The 14,571-nt window shown below is 32.8% G+C and overlaps 1 protein-coding gene across 1 annotated transcript; it reads right to left on the reverse strand.

Moving 5' to 3' along the window:
* Positions 1–1,176: 1,176 nt before the first annotated feature.
* Positions 1,177–14,042, reverse strand: LOC106078580 (keratin-associated protein 4-7-like). The gene is made up of 3 exons (XM_013239479.2): positions 13,562–14,042; positions 1,937–2,146; positions 1,177–1,570 (listed from the first exon to the last, which is right to left on the reverse strand). The coding sequence occupies exons 1-3, from the start codon at positions 13,755–13,757 to the stop codon at positions 1,515–1,517; spliced, it is 462 nt and encodes a 153-aa protein (XP_013094933.1). The 5' UTR covers positions 13,758–14,042; the 3' UTR covers positions 1,177–1,514.
* Positions 14,043–14,571: the final 529 nt, after the last annotated feature.

The raw sequence follows: 14,571 nt of genomic DNA on the forward strand, positions 1-14,571 counted from the left end.
AATCTTATAATTACTAGACCTAGGCCAATGTTATGATCATGAATAGAAGGTCTTTTAATTTTTACCATTACCAATGGCCCCAATGGTGTAGGCTACCATGCTATTCGTATTCGATTCATTTCTGAATGTGATACTATTGTTTACATAATAAATAAATCTGCACCACTAAGCTGTTAGAAGATAAGTTATTGCCTTTATAATTATTTTTCAAATTATTAATGCATTTATTATAAATATATCTAGATCTGGTTCTATTTAGTCTTATTTAGACTGTCAAGTGTAGGCCCCTATAATGAGGATATGTCAAAACTGCGCGCTATAAAAGTAGTTCGTTATTTTTTAAACTTATAACCTAAACGAAGTTCGTATCATAATTCTTTTTTAAAAACAAAATTTGAATCAGTATTCTATTCAATGAGTTAGGGTTAGGGTTAATAAATGGAAAATATATTTTATAAATTCGAACCATTATGACCTTAGATGCAAATTTTTTTTTACCAATGCGAGAATCTATGAATGAAGCTCGAGTAATAAATGAAGAAGTCCATGACCTTTTTTTTTATATAAAAGTGACCTCCCCTGAAGTTTTTCATTGAAAAGTGGTGTAATTTTTTTAAAAATCTGATTGCATATATAATTTTAAAAATTAGATGGTTCACTTTCGAAAAAGAAAAAAAGTAGCCGTTGCATCAGAACTTTGAATGATCTAAAATATCATGATGTCCAATTTTCATTTTTTCTTCTAGTTTCTGAGATATAAACGGGACGGACTGACGGGCCACACGAAACTAATAACGTCTTTTTCCCTTTCAGGGGCTGCTAAAAAAAAAACTCAGGTGTATTTGCATTTATTAATAAACTAAAGTTGCAATGTTTTACATTTTAGTTAGATCTATGTATTTTCGTAAACATAATCTCGTTTTTATGTCATTGATGCCAACTCTCAAATTTCGGAGGTAGAACCTAATAGACAGAGAATATGTGGTTAAAGTCTATGCAAAAGTGTGATTTTACTGTCATCAGATTAACATATAGAACATCCCAAAGAAGACCTTGAAAGAATATTCAATTATTTATGTGCCATGTTACATTTTTTTGTTTTACATTATAACGACTTTTGTTTTTTATTTGTATTGCGTATATAATGCAAATATTAAAAAAGCCTGCACTTCAAAATTGTATTTCTTATTAAATTTATTGAAATTAATGTAAAATAAATCTTTAGGCAATTTTGAAAGCACGGAGAGAAACTAGAAATAACAATGACATCTCCTTGGTATCTTTTTTATCTTTTAAAATCCATTTCCTTGTAAAAATGATGTTACTCTCTATCTCTCTCTTTCTGACAGATGGACATTTTGCACAGACCTAATCAAGGCTTTTCGCCTAACGGGGACCGCTAAAAACAATAATGTAATTTCATTAAATTCTTTATTACATACATAAAAGACAAGAAATGTAAGGATAATAACTCTAAAGGATCTATGCACATGATTTAATGTTCTCCCTCAGTTTTAGCAGTTGATGTCTGTGTTACACTTGCATGTAATAGCTAGGCTTGTGCCACCACCTGAAAGAGAAACAATTCTTCGAGATTTTGTTGAGGTAGGAAACATGTACCTTCAATCGATTAAAGAAAAAGAAAAAAACAAATTTAAAACATGAACAAATTGATGAACGAATCAAAACGATAAACGAAGTGATGAGTTGATGAGAAGAGGGTCGGCACCTTCACACTGCTAGTAGATTTTGTTAGATATTAGTTTAGATAGATAGATAGATAGATAGATAGGTAGATAGATATAGATAGGTAGATAGATAATAGATAGATAGATAGATAGATAGATAGATAGATAGATATAGATAGATAGATAGATAGATAGATAGATAGATAGATAGATAGATAGATAGATAGATAGCACTAGGCCAAGTTTACCATCCAAAGCAACTCTCTCAATGTCCAGACAGCATGAGTTCCGTGTGGCACTATTGAAGCAAACATCGGGGCTTGCACATGTTTTGGGCAATTTGATGGTGGTACAGCAGTTGAAGGAAGATGGTCTGGGTGTGGTGGTAGTTATTGTTGTCTGGCTTGGTAATGTGCAGGAATTCTGGCAATGGCATTGTTGATAGAAGCTACCAGTTGCTGTAAATAAAATGAATTATGAAACTTTTAACTGAGGGTAAAATGATATTGGTACTGCTATCTTGTAAGGCCCGTTTTAAGCATTGCTAAGAGATTGTATATGTGGATTTTAATCTTGAAACTCATTTGATTTATCCTTTCAAGAGCAAGCAACTTGGAAGTCTTTAAAAAGATGGGAATCTAAGGTACATGACCTTTGTGACGTGTAGTCACAACATTGTTATGATCTACCTCCTTCATGTCAATGGGGGCGTGGAGGCTAAGGTCAAGACTTCCGAAACGAAGATTATCGGTTTGGAATTTCGATTGAAGACTAGGATTTTGAACTTAGGCTTTTTAATGCGCCCCTGAGTCCACCCAACTCTGATGGGTACCTAACTTTAGTTGGGGAAAGTAAAGGTGGTTGGTTGCTGTGCTGGTCACATGACACCATCGTTAACCGTTTTGGCAGCGTTTGCATTTTTGTTTGATCAACCGTTGGGATGCACGGATCGCACGGATAAACTGACCAAAACGTACAGTACATAGTTTGTTCACGTGTTATTAGCGGCCCCCTTTTTATAGACGCTTGCCACTAATTTTGTCTGGTCCAGAAGCTTTTGTTACGTCTACTCTTTTAAATAACAAGGTCACTTCATCCTCAGTTACAAAATTGACGTTGGGCTCTTGTTTTCCTTTGGATAGAGTGTTGAAAAGTTCTTTGTGTAGATCAACAAAATAAATATCTAGGCGATATCATCAACAACAAGCTTTCATGGGAAGACCACCTTGGAACTCTGACAAAGAAAACAGCACAGCGACTCTTTTTTCTATACAAACTCAATAGTTTTAAACTAAACATGAAGATCCTTGAGACATTTTACGGCGCGACTGTACAAAATCTTCTAACATACGGAATAAGTTGTTGGCAAGGCAACGCCTCATCTAAACTGTTGCGACGTCTAGAAAACATCATTAAAAAAGAATCAAAAATTACACTCACAACATTACCACATTTAAAGGAACTTTTTAAACAAACGTGCCTAAGAAAAATCGAAAAAAAAAAACACCCGGACTCTGTTTGTATCGTAACAGGCTGCGCCTCAAAACGAGAACAAATTTCAGTGGCTGATAATGAGAAATTCGCCAACGAACTAAATTATTTTTATTCTCGTTTTGACAAAGAAGATTTTGTTGAGAGTTAGGCAAGGAGAGGCGCGGTAGCTGAGCGGTAAAGCGCTTGGCTTCCGAACCGGGGGCCCCGGGTTCGAATCCTGGTGAAGACTGGGATTTTCAACTTCGGAATCCTTAGGCGCCCCTGAGTCCACCCAGTTCCAATGGGTACCTGATATTAGTTGGGGAAAAGTAAAGGCGGTTGATTGTTGTGCTGGCTACATGACACCCTCGTTAACCGTAGGCCACAAAAACAGATGAACTTTACATCATCTGCCCTATAGACCACAAGGTCTGAAAGGGGAACTAGTTAGGCCAGGTTCACATTTAACTTTGCATTCACTTGCACCTATCCTTTGATCTGCTGTACCGGTGGGGCACTACACAAGATCTGTCAACCTTCTTTCTCCATTCTTATCTCTCATTTGTCTTTGATATAATTTCATTTGGATGTTCTTTCTGAAAATATTGAAGCCTGCCTGGGTGGACCACTTCGGGGGCCGATTTTGAGTTTGTGTTTCCACACAAACTGTCTTTGTAATCTTGTTTTTTGTTTTGTTTTTATTTCAGGAAATAAGTATTAACTGTGAACTTAATCTCGCATAGATATCGGTGGCGTAGTGCACTATTTCTTTTCTTTACTATTCTTTGTCATAAAATAGTTGCAGTTTAATGCTTTTAATTTTAAATATCTTTTTTTTATCCTTATTTTTTTTTAACTTCTGTGAATCTTGGCTTGAGGTATGATGTGTTTTAGAGCATAGCATTTATATTTGAATGTTGTCTTTGAGTCTTGATGTGTTTTAGAGCATAGCATTTATATTTGAATGTTGTCTTTGAGTCTTGATGTGTTTTAGAGCATAGCATTTATATTTGAATGTTGTCTTTGAGTCTTGATGTGTTTTAGAGCATAGCATTTATATTTGAATGTTGTCTTTGAGTCTTGATGTGTTTTAGAGCATAGCATTTATATTTGAATGTTGTCTTTGAGTCTTGATGTGTTTTAGAGCATAGCATTTATATTTGAATGTTGTCTTTGAGTCTTGATGTGTTTTAGAGCATAGCATTTATATTTGAATGTTGTCTTTGAGTCTTGATGTGTTTTAGAGCATAGCATTTATATTTGAATGTTGTCTTTGAGTCTTGATGTGTTTTAGAGCATAGCATTTATATTTGAATGTTGTCTTTGAGTCTTGATGTGTTTTAGAGCATAGCATTTATATTTGAATGTTGTCTTTGAGTCTTGATGTGTTTTAGAGCATAGCATTTATATTTGAATGTTGTCTTTGAGTCTTGATGTGTTTTAGAGCATAGCATTTATATTTGAATGTTGTCTTTGAGTCTTGATGTGTTTTAGAGCATAGCATTTATATTTGAATGTTGTCTTTGAGTCTTGATGTGTTTTAGAGCATAGCATTTATATTTGAATGTTGTCTTTGAGTCTTGATGTGTTTTAGAGCATAGCATTTATATTTGAATGTTGTCTTTGAGTCTTGATGTGTTTTAGAGCATAGCATTTATATTTGAATGTTGTCTTTGAGTCTTGATGTGTTTTAGAGCATAGCATTTATATTTGAATGTTGTCTTTGAGTCTTGATGTGTTTTAGAGCATAGCATTTATATTTGAATGTTGTCTTTGAGTCTTGATGTGTTTTAGAGCATAGCATTTATATTTGAATGTTGTCTTTGAGTCTTGATGTGTTTTAGAGCATAGCATTTATATTTGAATGTTGTCTTTGAGTCTTGATGTGTTTTAGAGCATAGCATTTATATTTGAATGTTGTCTTTGAGTCTTGATGTGTTTTAGAGCATAGCATTTATATTTGAATGTTGTCTTTGAGTCTTGATGTGTTTTAGAGCATAGCATTTATATTTGAATGTTGTCTTTGAGTCTTGATGTGTTTTAGAGCATAGCATTTATATTTGAATGTTGTCTTTGAGTCTTGATGTGTTTTAGAGCATAGCATTTATATTTGAATGTTGTCTTTGAGTCTTGATGTGTTTTAGAGCATAGCATTTATATTTGAATGTTGTCTTTGAGTCTTGATGTGTTTTAGAGCATAGCATTTATATTTGAATGTTGTCTTTGAGTCTTGATGTGTTTTAGAGCATAGCATTTATATTTGAATGTTGTCTTTGAGTCTTGATGTGTTTTAGAGCATAGCATTTATATTTGAATGTTGTCTTTGAGTCTTGATGTGTTTTAGAGCATAGCATTTATATTTGAATGTTGTCTTTGAGTCTTGATGTGTTTTAGAGCATAGCATTTATATTTGAATGTTGTCTTTGAGTCTTGATGTGTTTTAGAGCATAGCATTTATATTTGAATGTTGTCTTTGAGTCTTGATGTGTTTTAGAGCATAGCATTTATATTTGAATGTTGTCTTTGAGTCTTGATGTGTTTTAGAGCATAGCATTTATATTTGAATGTTGTCTTTGAGTCTTGATGTGTTTTAGAGCATAGCATTTATATTTGAATGTTGTCTTTGAGTCTTGATGTGTTTTAGAGCATAGCATTTATATTTGAATGTTGTCTTTGAGTCTTGATGTGTTTTAGAGCATAGCATTTATATTTGAATGTTGTCTTTGAGTCTTGATGTGTTTTAGAGCATAGCATTTATATTTGAATGTTGTCTTTGAGTCTTGATGTGTTTTAGAGCATAGCATTTATATTTGAATGTTGTCTTTGAGTCTTGATGTGTTTTAGAGCATAGCATTTATATTTGAATGTTGTCTTTGAGTCTTGATGTGTTTTAGAGCATAGCATTTATATTTGAATGTTGTCTTTGAGTCTTGATGTGTTTTAGAGCATAGCATTTATATTTGAATGTTGTCTTTGAGTCTTGATGTGTTTTAGAGCATAGCATTTATATTTGAATGTTGTCTTTGAGTCTTGATGTGTTTTAGAGCATAGCATTTATATTTGAATGTTGTCTTTGAGTCTTGATGTGTTTTAGAGCATAGCATTTATATTTGAATGTTGTCTTTGAGTCTTGATGTGTTTTAGAGCATAGCATTTATATTTGAATGTTGTCTTTGAGTCTTGATGTGTTTTAGAGCATAGCATTTATATTTGAATGTTGTCTTTGAGTCTTGATGTGTTTTAGAGCATAGCATTTATATTTGAATGTTGTCTTTGAGTCTTGATGTGTTTTAGAGCATAGCATTTATATTTGAATGTTGTCTTTGAGTCTTGATGTGTTTTAGAGCATAGCATTTATATTTGAATGTTGTCTTTGAGTCTTGATGTGTTTTAGAGCATAGCATTTATATTTGAATGTTGTCTTTGAGTCTTGATGTGTTTTAGAGCATAGCATTTATATTTGAATGTTGTCTTTGAGTCTTGATGTGTTTTAGAGCATAGCATTTATATTTGAATGTTGTCTTTGAGTCTTGATGTGTTTTAGAGCATAGCATTTATATTTGAATGTTGTCTTTGAGTCTTGATGTGTTTTAGAGCATAGCATTTATATTTGAATGTTGTCTTTGAGTCTTGATGTGTTTTAGAGCATAGCATTTATATTTGAATGTTGTCTTTGAGTCTTGATGTGTTTTAGAGCATAGCATTTATATTTGAATGTTGTCTTTGAGTCTTGATGTGTTTTAGAGCATAGCATTTATATTTGAATGTTGTCTTTGAGTCTTGATGTGTTTTAGAGCATAGCATTTATATTTGAATGTTGTCTTTGAGTCTTGATGTGTTTTAGAGCATAGCATTTATATTTGAATGTTGTCTTTGAGTCTTGATGTGTTTTAGAGCATAGCATTTATATTTGAATGTTGTCTTTGAGTCTTGATGTGTTTTAGAGCATAGCATTTATATTTGAATGTTGTCTTTGAGTCTTGATGTGTTTTAGAGCATAGCATTTATATTTGAATGTTGTCTTTGAGTCTTGATGTGTTTTAGAGCATAGCATTTATATTTGAATGTTGTCTTTGAGTCTTGATGTGTTTTAGAGCATAGCATTTATATTTGAATGTTGTCTTTGAGTCTTGATGTGTTTTAGAGCATAGCATTTATATTTGAATGTTGTCTTTGAGTCTTGATGTGTTTTAGAGCATAGCATTTATATTTGAATGTTGTCTTTGAGTCTTGATGTGTTTTAGAGCATAGCATTTATATTTGAATGTTGTCTTTGAGTCTTGATGTGTTTTAGAGCATAGCATTTATATTTGAATGTTGTCTTTGAGTCTTGATGTGTTTTAGAGCATAGCATTTATATTTGAATGTTGTCTTTGAGTCTTGATGTGTTTTAGAGCATAGCATTTATATTTGAATGTTGTCTTTGAGTCTTGATGTGTTTTAGAGCATAGCATTTATATTTGAATGTTGTCTTTGAGTCTTGATGTGTTTTAGAGCATAGCATTTATATTTGAATGTTGTCTTTGAGTCTTGATGTGTTTTAGAGCATAGCATTTATATTTGAATGTTGTCTTTGAGTCTTGATGTGTTTTAGAGCATAGCATTTATATTTGAATGTTGTCTTTGAGTCTTGATGTGTTTTAGAGCATAGCATTTATATTTGAATGTTGTCTTTGAGTCTTGATGTGTTTTAGAGCATAGCATTTATATTTGAATGTTGTCTTTGAGTCTTGATGTGTTTTAGAGCATAGCATTTATATTTGAATGTTGTCTTTGAGTCTTGATGTGTTTTAGAGCATAGCATTTATATTTGAATGTTGTCTTTGAGTCTTGATGTGTTTTAGAGCATAGCATTTATATTTGAATGTTGTCTTTGAGTCTTGATGTGTTTTAGAGCATAGCATTTATATTTGAATGTTGTCTTTGAGTCTTGATGTGTTTTAGAGCATAGCATTTATATTTGAATGTTGTCTTTGAGTCTTGATGTGTTTTAGAGCATAGCATTTATATTTGAATGTTGTCTTTGAGTCTTGATGTGTTTTAGAGCATAGCATTTATATTTGAATGTTGTCTTTGAGTCTTGATGTGTTTTAGAGCATAGCATTTATATTTGAATGTTGTCTTTGAGTCTTGATGTGTTTTAGAGCATAGCATTTATATTTGAATGTTGTCTTTGAGTCTTGATGTGTTTTAGAGCATAGCATTTATATTTGAATGTTGTCTTTGAGTCTTGATGTGTTTTAGAGCATAGCATTTATATTTGAATGTTGTCTTTGAGTCTTGATGTGTTTTAGAGCATAGCATTTATATTTGAATGTTGTCTTTGAGTCTTGATGTGTTTTAGAGCATAGCATTTATATTTGAATGTTGTCTTTGAGTCTTGATGTGTTTTAGAGCATAGCATTTATATTTGAATGTTGTCTTTGAGTCTTGATGTGTTTTAGAGCATAGCATTTATATTTGAATGTTGTCTTTGAGTCTTGATGTGTTTTAGAGCATAGCATTTATATTTGAATGTTGTCTTTGAGTCTTGATGTGTTTTAGAGCATAGCATTTATATTTGAATGTTGTCTTTGAGTCTTGATGTGTTTTAGAGCATAGCATTTATATTTGAATGTTGTCTTTGAGTCTTGATGTGTTTTAGAGCATAGCATTTATATTTGAATGTTGTCTTTGAGTCTTGATGTGTTTTAGAGCATAGCATTTATATTTGAATGTTGTCTTTGAGTCTTGATGTGTTTTAGAGCATAGCATTTATATTTGAATGTTGTCTTTGAGTCTTGATGTGTTTTAGAGCATAGCATTTATATTTGAATGTTGTCTTTGAGTCTTGATGTGTTTTAGAGCATAGCATTTATATTTGAATGTTGTCTTTGAGTCTTGATGTGTTTTAGAGCATAGCATTTATATTTGAATGTTGTCTTTGAGTCTTGATGTGTTTTAGAGCATAGCATTTATATTTGAATGTTGTCTTTGAGTCTTGATGTGTTTTAGAGCATAGCATTTATATTTGAATGTTGTCTTTGAGTCTTGATGTGTTTTAGAGCATAGCATTTATATTTGAATGTTGTCTTTGAGTCTTGATGTGTTTTAGAGCATAGCATTTATATTTGAATGTTGTCTTTGAGTCTTGATGTGTTTTAGAGCATAGCATTTATATTTGAATGTTGTCTTTGAGTCTTGATGTGTTTTAGAGCATAGCATTTATATTTGAATGTTGTCTTTGAGTCTTGATGTGTTTTAGAGCATAGCATTTATATTTGAATGTTGTCTTTGAGTCTTGATGTGTTTTAGAGCATAGCATTTATATTTGAATGTTGTCTTTGAGTCTTGATGTGTTTTAGAGCATAGCATTTATATTTGAATGTTGTCTTTGAGTCTTGATGTGTTTTAGAGCATAGCATTTATATTTGAATGTTGTCTTTGAGTCTTGATGTGTTTTAGAGCATAGCATTTATATTTGAATGTTGTCTTTGAGTCTTGATGTGTTTTAGAGCATAGCATTTATATTTGAATGTTGTCTTTGAGTCTTGATGTGTTTTAGAGCATAGCATTTATATTTGAATGTTGTCTTTGAGTCTTGATGTGTTTTAGAGCATAGCATTTATATTTGAATGTTGTCTTTGAGTCTTGATGTGTTTTAGAGCATAGCATTTATATTTGAATGTTGTCTTTGAGTCTTGATGTGTTTTAGAGCATAGCATTTATATTTGAATGTTGTCTTTGAGTCTTGATGTGTTTTAGAGCATAGCATTTATATTTGAATGTTGTCTTTGAGTCTTGATGTGTTTTAGAGCATAGCATTTATATTTGAATGTTGTCTTTGAGTCTTGATGTGTTTTAGAGCATAGTATTCATCTTGAATGTTGTTGGGTTTAAGTTTTCGAGTGAGCTTAAGAACTAAGTATTTACTCTTAAGGCTTGAGCACGAGCTTTGCTGTGGATGATACAAAATGATGTCTCTAAAAAAAAAAAAACTTCATCTGTTACAAACAAACGAAATTTTTGTCTTCTTCGTTTGTTTCAGGGCCTTGTGGCCCAAACGTCATGTGTTTTTTCATTGGTCCAACAGATTGAAATGGCAGAGATTATTACTAGAACACATTTAAATGTGCGCACTATTTTTAAAAGTATTTGTCACTGAGAAAAATGAAAAACCTATTAGTAACCTGTCTACTTTGTGATTCTGTTACGTATTCATCTAGTAGGTAATTGAAGAGATATTTCTGACCTCTGAGTCGTAATTGTATTCAATGTACCATAACACGAAATACCATAACAATAAACATGCATTTACACAAACAATCAGGTGTACCTAAATACAATTGTATGAGTCTAGTACTTACATCATGTCTATTAATTGTATGAGTCTAGTACTTACATCATGTCTATTAATTGTATGAGACTAGTACTTACATCATGTCTATTAATTGTATGAGTCTAGTACTTACATCATGTCTATTAATTCTACGAGTCTAGTACTTACATCATGTCTATTAATTGTACGAGTCTAGTACTTACATCACGTCTATTAATTGTACGAGTCTAGTACTTACATCATGTCTATTAATTGTATAAGTCTAGTACTTACATCATGTCTATTAATTGTACGAGTCTAGTACTTACATCATGTCTATTAATTGTACGAGTCTAGTACTTACATCATGTCTATTAATTGTACGAGTCTAGTACTTACATCATGTCTATTAATTGTACGAGTCTAGTACTTACATCATGTCTATTAATTGTACGAGTCTAGTACTTACATCATGTCTATTAATTGTACGAGTCTAGTACTTACATCATGTCTATTAATTGTACGAGTCTAGTACTTACATCATGTCTATTAATTGTACGAGTCTAGTACTTACATCATGTCTATTAATTGTATGAGTCTAGTACTTACATCATGTCTATTAATTGTATGAGTCTAGTACTTACATCATGTCTATTAATTGTATGAGTCTAGTACTTACATCATGTTTATTAATTGTATGAGTCTAGTACTTACATCATGTCTATTAATTGTATGAGTCTAGTACTTACATCATGTCTATTATTTGTACGAGTCTAGTACTTACATCATGTCTATTAATTGTATAAGTCTAGTACTTACATCATGTCTATTAATTGTACGAGTCTAGTACTTACATCATGTCTTAATTGTATGAGTCTAGTACTTACATCATGTCTATTAATTGTATGAGTCTAGTACTTACATGTTGCCTATTAACTTTGTTCTTTTTTTTTTGACAACTTTAAAGTTACTGTCCTAATCAATGTACATAGCCTACTAATAAGCTCACATGGATGTGTCATCCCTTTAAAATACAATAAGGCAACAAATAAACTTAAATTTACATTATATTTGTAAAATACCATTGACTGTCTGACAGTGTCTGACTTATGTATCAATAGATCTCATCATCTTTCGTACGGATTCGATAAAAATTCGTACACAGGTTCCTTTTGCTAATTATGTGCTTGCGCTTGGAATGGTTTTGACAGATTCGCAGCCTGACCACCGCAATTCGCGAAAAACCGCCAGCTTTGTATTAAACATGTGTATTCCATTTTCGGTATTTTCCAAAAGGGCCGCACTCTCTATATAAAGCATAAATAGAAATCGCACATAAATGCCGAATTTTTATTAAACAAACTTCTTACTTTTCCCTACGTCGACTTTTAAAAGAAAATATTCCTTACTTCAAATCCGCTTCCTTTTAGATGCAGTCTATAATTCTATAGGCCTATATGGGGAAAATAACAACAACTAATCCTAATAGCATCAAAGAGACGGATCTAGAATCTCTTATTTTTTTTAAGAGAGAGAGAGAGAGAGAGCAAAAGTACGATACTTTGTAGCACTGTCGTTTTTCTACTTTCAAAATGTGTCAAATAAATGATTACGATTAATAAAACCAAATTATTACTTCCTTTTATTTACAGGACTTAATGCCAAAAAAAAAATATATATATAGTGTAGGGAACGGGAATGGGGTGTTGGGGAAAATGCATTTCTTTTCTTCTAAATAATTTTATCGTACATTGCTTGCCTTATGATTAAAGGATGCAAAAAAATAAAATAATTTTAAATGTAAAGCTAAACAAAGGTGCTATACATAGCCTATAATTCAAAAGCTGGAAAGTGTGAGGAAAACAGTCAATCAATTGGATGTTAAAAAAAAAAGGGTTGTCGTTGTAATATAAAAAGAAAAGAGTCGAAAAGTGTGAACGCGGGTGTGTGAGACAGAGGCTGTGTGTGAGACAGAGGCTGTGTGTGAGACAGAGGCTGTGTGTGAGACAGAGGCTGTGTGTGAGACAGAGGCTGTGGGTTTTGGGGAGGGGGTGCGTTATAAAGCGGGTCGTCCCAAATCATACCAAAATTCTATGTCAGAAAAATTACGATACGCAAGGTAAAAAAAAATGGGGTTCCAAGAGAGAGAGAGAGAGAGAGAGAGAGAGAGAGAGAGAGAGAGAGAGAGAGAGAAGAAAGAAGGAAAGAGAGAGAGGGCTGTTTCATTTCGTTGTAACAGATACAGTCATTCAGGGACTAAAACGTATGTTATGGGGATCTTTAAAATGTGCCTTGATGAATGGAAGCTCAAAAAAAGGGCCATAATAAACAAAATCAAGCTTGGGAAGTAATCAGCGGGCGTAGCCGGTGTTTAATGCTAATACAGTGAATACAATGAATACTATTAAATTATGGATACATTTATATTGAAGACAGATTGTTTTCTTTGTCCCTCTTTTCTGTCATGCGCCAGGTCGCAATGACCTCATTGAAGCTATGGTTACTAAGACGAATCTCATAATAAATCCCATCACTGTTTAGTATCGATCGTTATAACTAATTAATTTGGACCCACTCCTAACTTCCTAAATGGCATTGTGTAGATGAGTAGAATAAAGCATTTGATACTTAACAACAAGGCTCAAATTTCGATGACTACCAAGAATTTCAAATTAAGATTTGACTCGAGCTGAGGGCCTAAAGACAGCACGGACACTTTATTGGACGCAGCATAAAAAAAATATTTAATAACAAAATAATGATAAAATTTAATATATTTCAAATAACGGAGATGATTTTTTTTTGTAAAATGTTTTATATGTTTCGAATGTTCCTTCAGAGTTGAAGATAGTTTACTTCCTTAGTCCAAACCTCCCGCAGGACGACGGGGGATGGGAGCGGGCAGGGTTTCGATAGCATTCTTTCCTAACAAATAAAAAACAACGCTTTTTAATCTGTCCATCTAAATTGATAATGACACTTATTACAGCCTATAAAATACTAAACTACTTAAGTTGTGCCTTGCAAATTAAAATACCAAGTTACCCTATTGTGTGTTATAAAAGAACAATCTTTTTTTTCTCTGGTTAAATAAACAACTGACCTGTCTTGTATATTCCCAAGCAGCACTGGCTCTGTAAAGTTGATCCATACGGTACATAACAATAAGTTGGTGGACACTTGGAGAATGAAGTTACATTCGTGACACAGTAGCTTGTTGTAACCAACGCTGACTGGCACTCGCAGTAGTGCACAGCTAAACTTAGGACAACAATAACCAGAAGACTATGGATCAACATTTTAGGATCGCATTTAATTTCTCCTGGACCACTCAATGAATATTTATATAAGTAACCTATTGAACGATATTGTGTTTGATTTCCATAATCGAGTTTTGTCTAAACATAATTCTCTCTTCACTCTATGTTATGACATCTCCATAGTACAATGTCTATCACGTCAGCAAACGCACCTGGTGACGTCGCAGCATCCTCTTAGTGTACTGTTTAGATAAGACATGAAGATTTTCACATAGAGAATAGGACGGACCACACATTCACCTGTTCTGGTAGCACCATCACCAACTGTTACTACAAAGACATATGTGAGTTCAAACTGGGGTCATTTTCTTTAAAAAAAAATGTGATCTTTTAAAAACATTCTTGCTCTCTAGAATTTTTCGTTGGTTTAATATTTCATTTGATAAGATGATGACATAAATGGGTGACGGTCTATCAGAGGCATGTAAAGTCGCTAAATTAAAACCTTTGACCTGAGTAAACATCTCTACTTATACTTGCACTGAGACAATATTTCCTAATTACCAGTAAGCAACGTTACCTTAATTAAAGTTACACACACGCACATAATTAGTCAAGCGAGAATGAATACTTTTTTAAAAGAAAGAATACGCAGGTGTAAAAAAAAAAGTTAGTGACCTCATACTCTAGCCAGACATGCTGGTGAAATACCTTAAGACAGAGGTCGTAGGGTCACACTAGCACCTTTTGACTTGACATGTGAATATGTCAATATTTTAATTGTAAGTTTCGCAAAGCTTTTATCAACTCACTCTGTCTGTTTTTCTGTCAGTCTGCTACAAATGTTGTACAC

The sequence above is a fragment of the Biomphalaria glabrata genome, chromosome 16, assembly GCF_947242115.1.
Source record: "Biomphalaria glabrata chromosome 16, xgBioGlab47.1, whole genome shotgun sequence".
Lineage (NCBI taxonomy): Eukaryota > Metazoa > Mollusca > Gastropoda > Planorbidae > Biomphalaria > Biomphalaria glabrata.

What these genes read in the sequence shown, in the direction of transcription:
- LOC106078580 (XM_013239479.2), bottom strand. Translation starts at nt 13,757, where the DNA reads ATGTTGATCCATAGTCTTCTGGTTATTGTTGTCCTAAGTTTAGCTGTG. An exon ending in CTTGGGAATATACAAGACAG is followed by an intron (nt 2,147 to 13,561) that starts GTCAGTTGTTTA and finishes TTTTATTTACAG; the next exon opens with CAACTGGTAGCTTCTATCAA. An exon ending in TGAGAGAGTTGCTTTGGATG is followed by an intron (nt 1,571 to 1,936) that starts GTAAACTTGGCC and finishes TTTCTCTTTCAG; the next exon opens with GTGGTGGCACAAGCCTAGCT.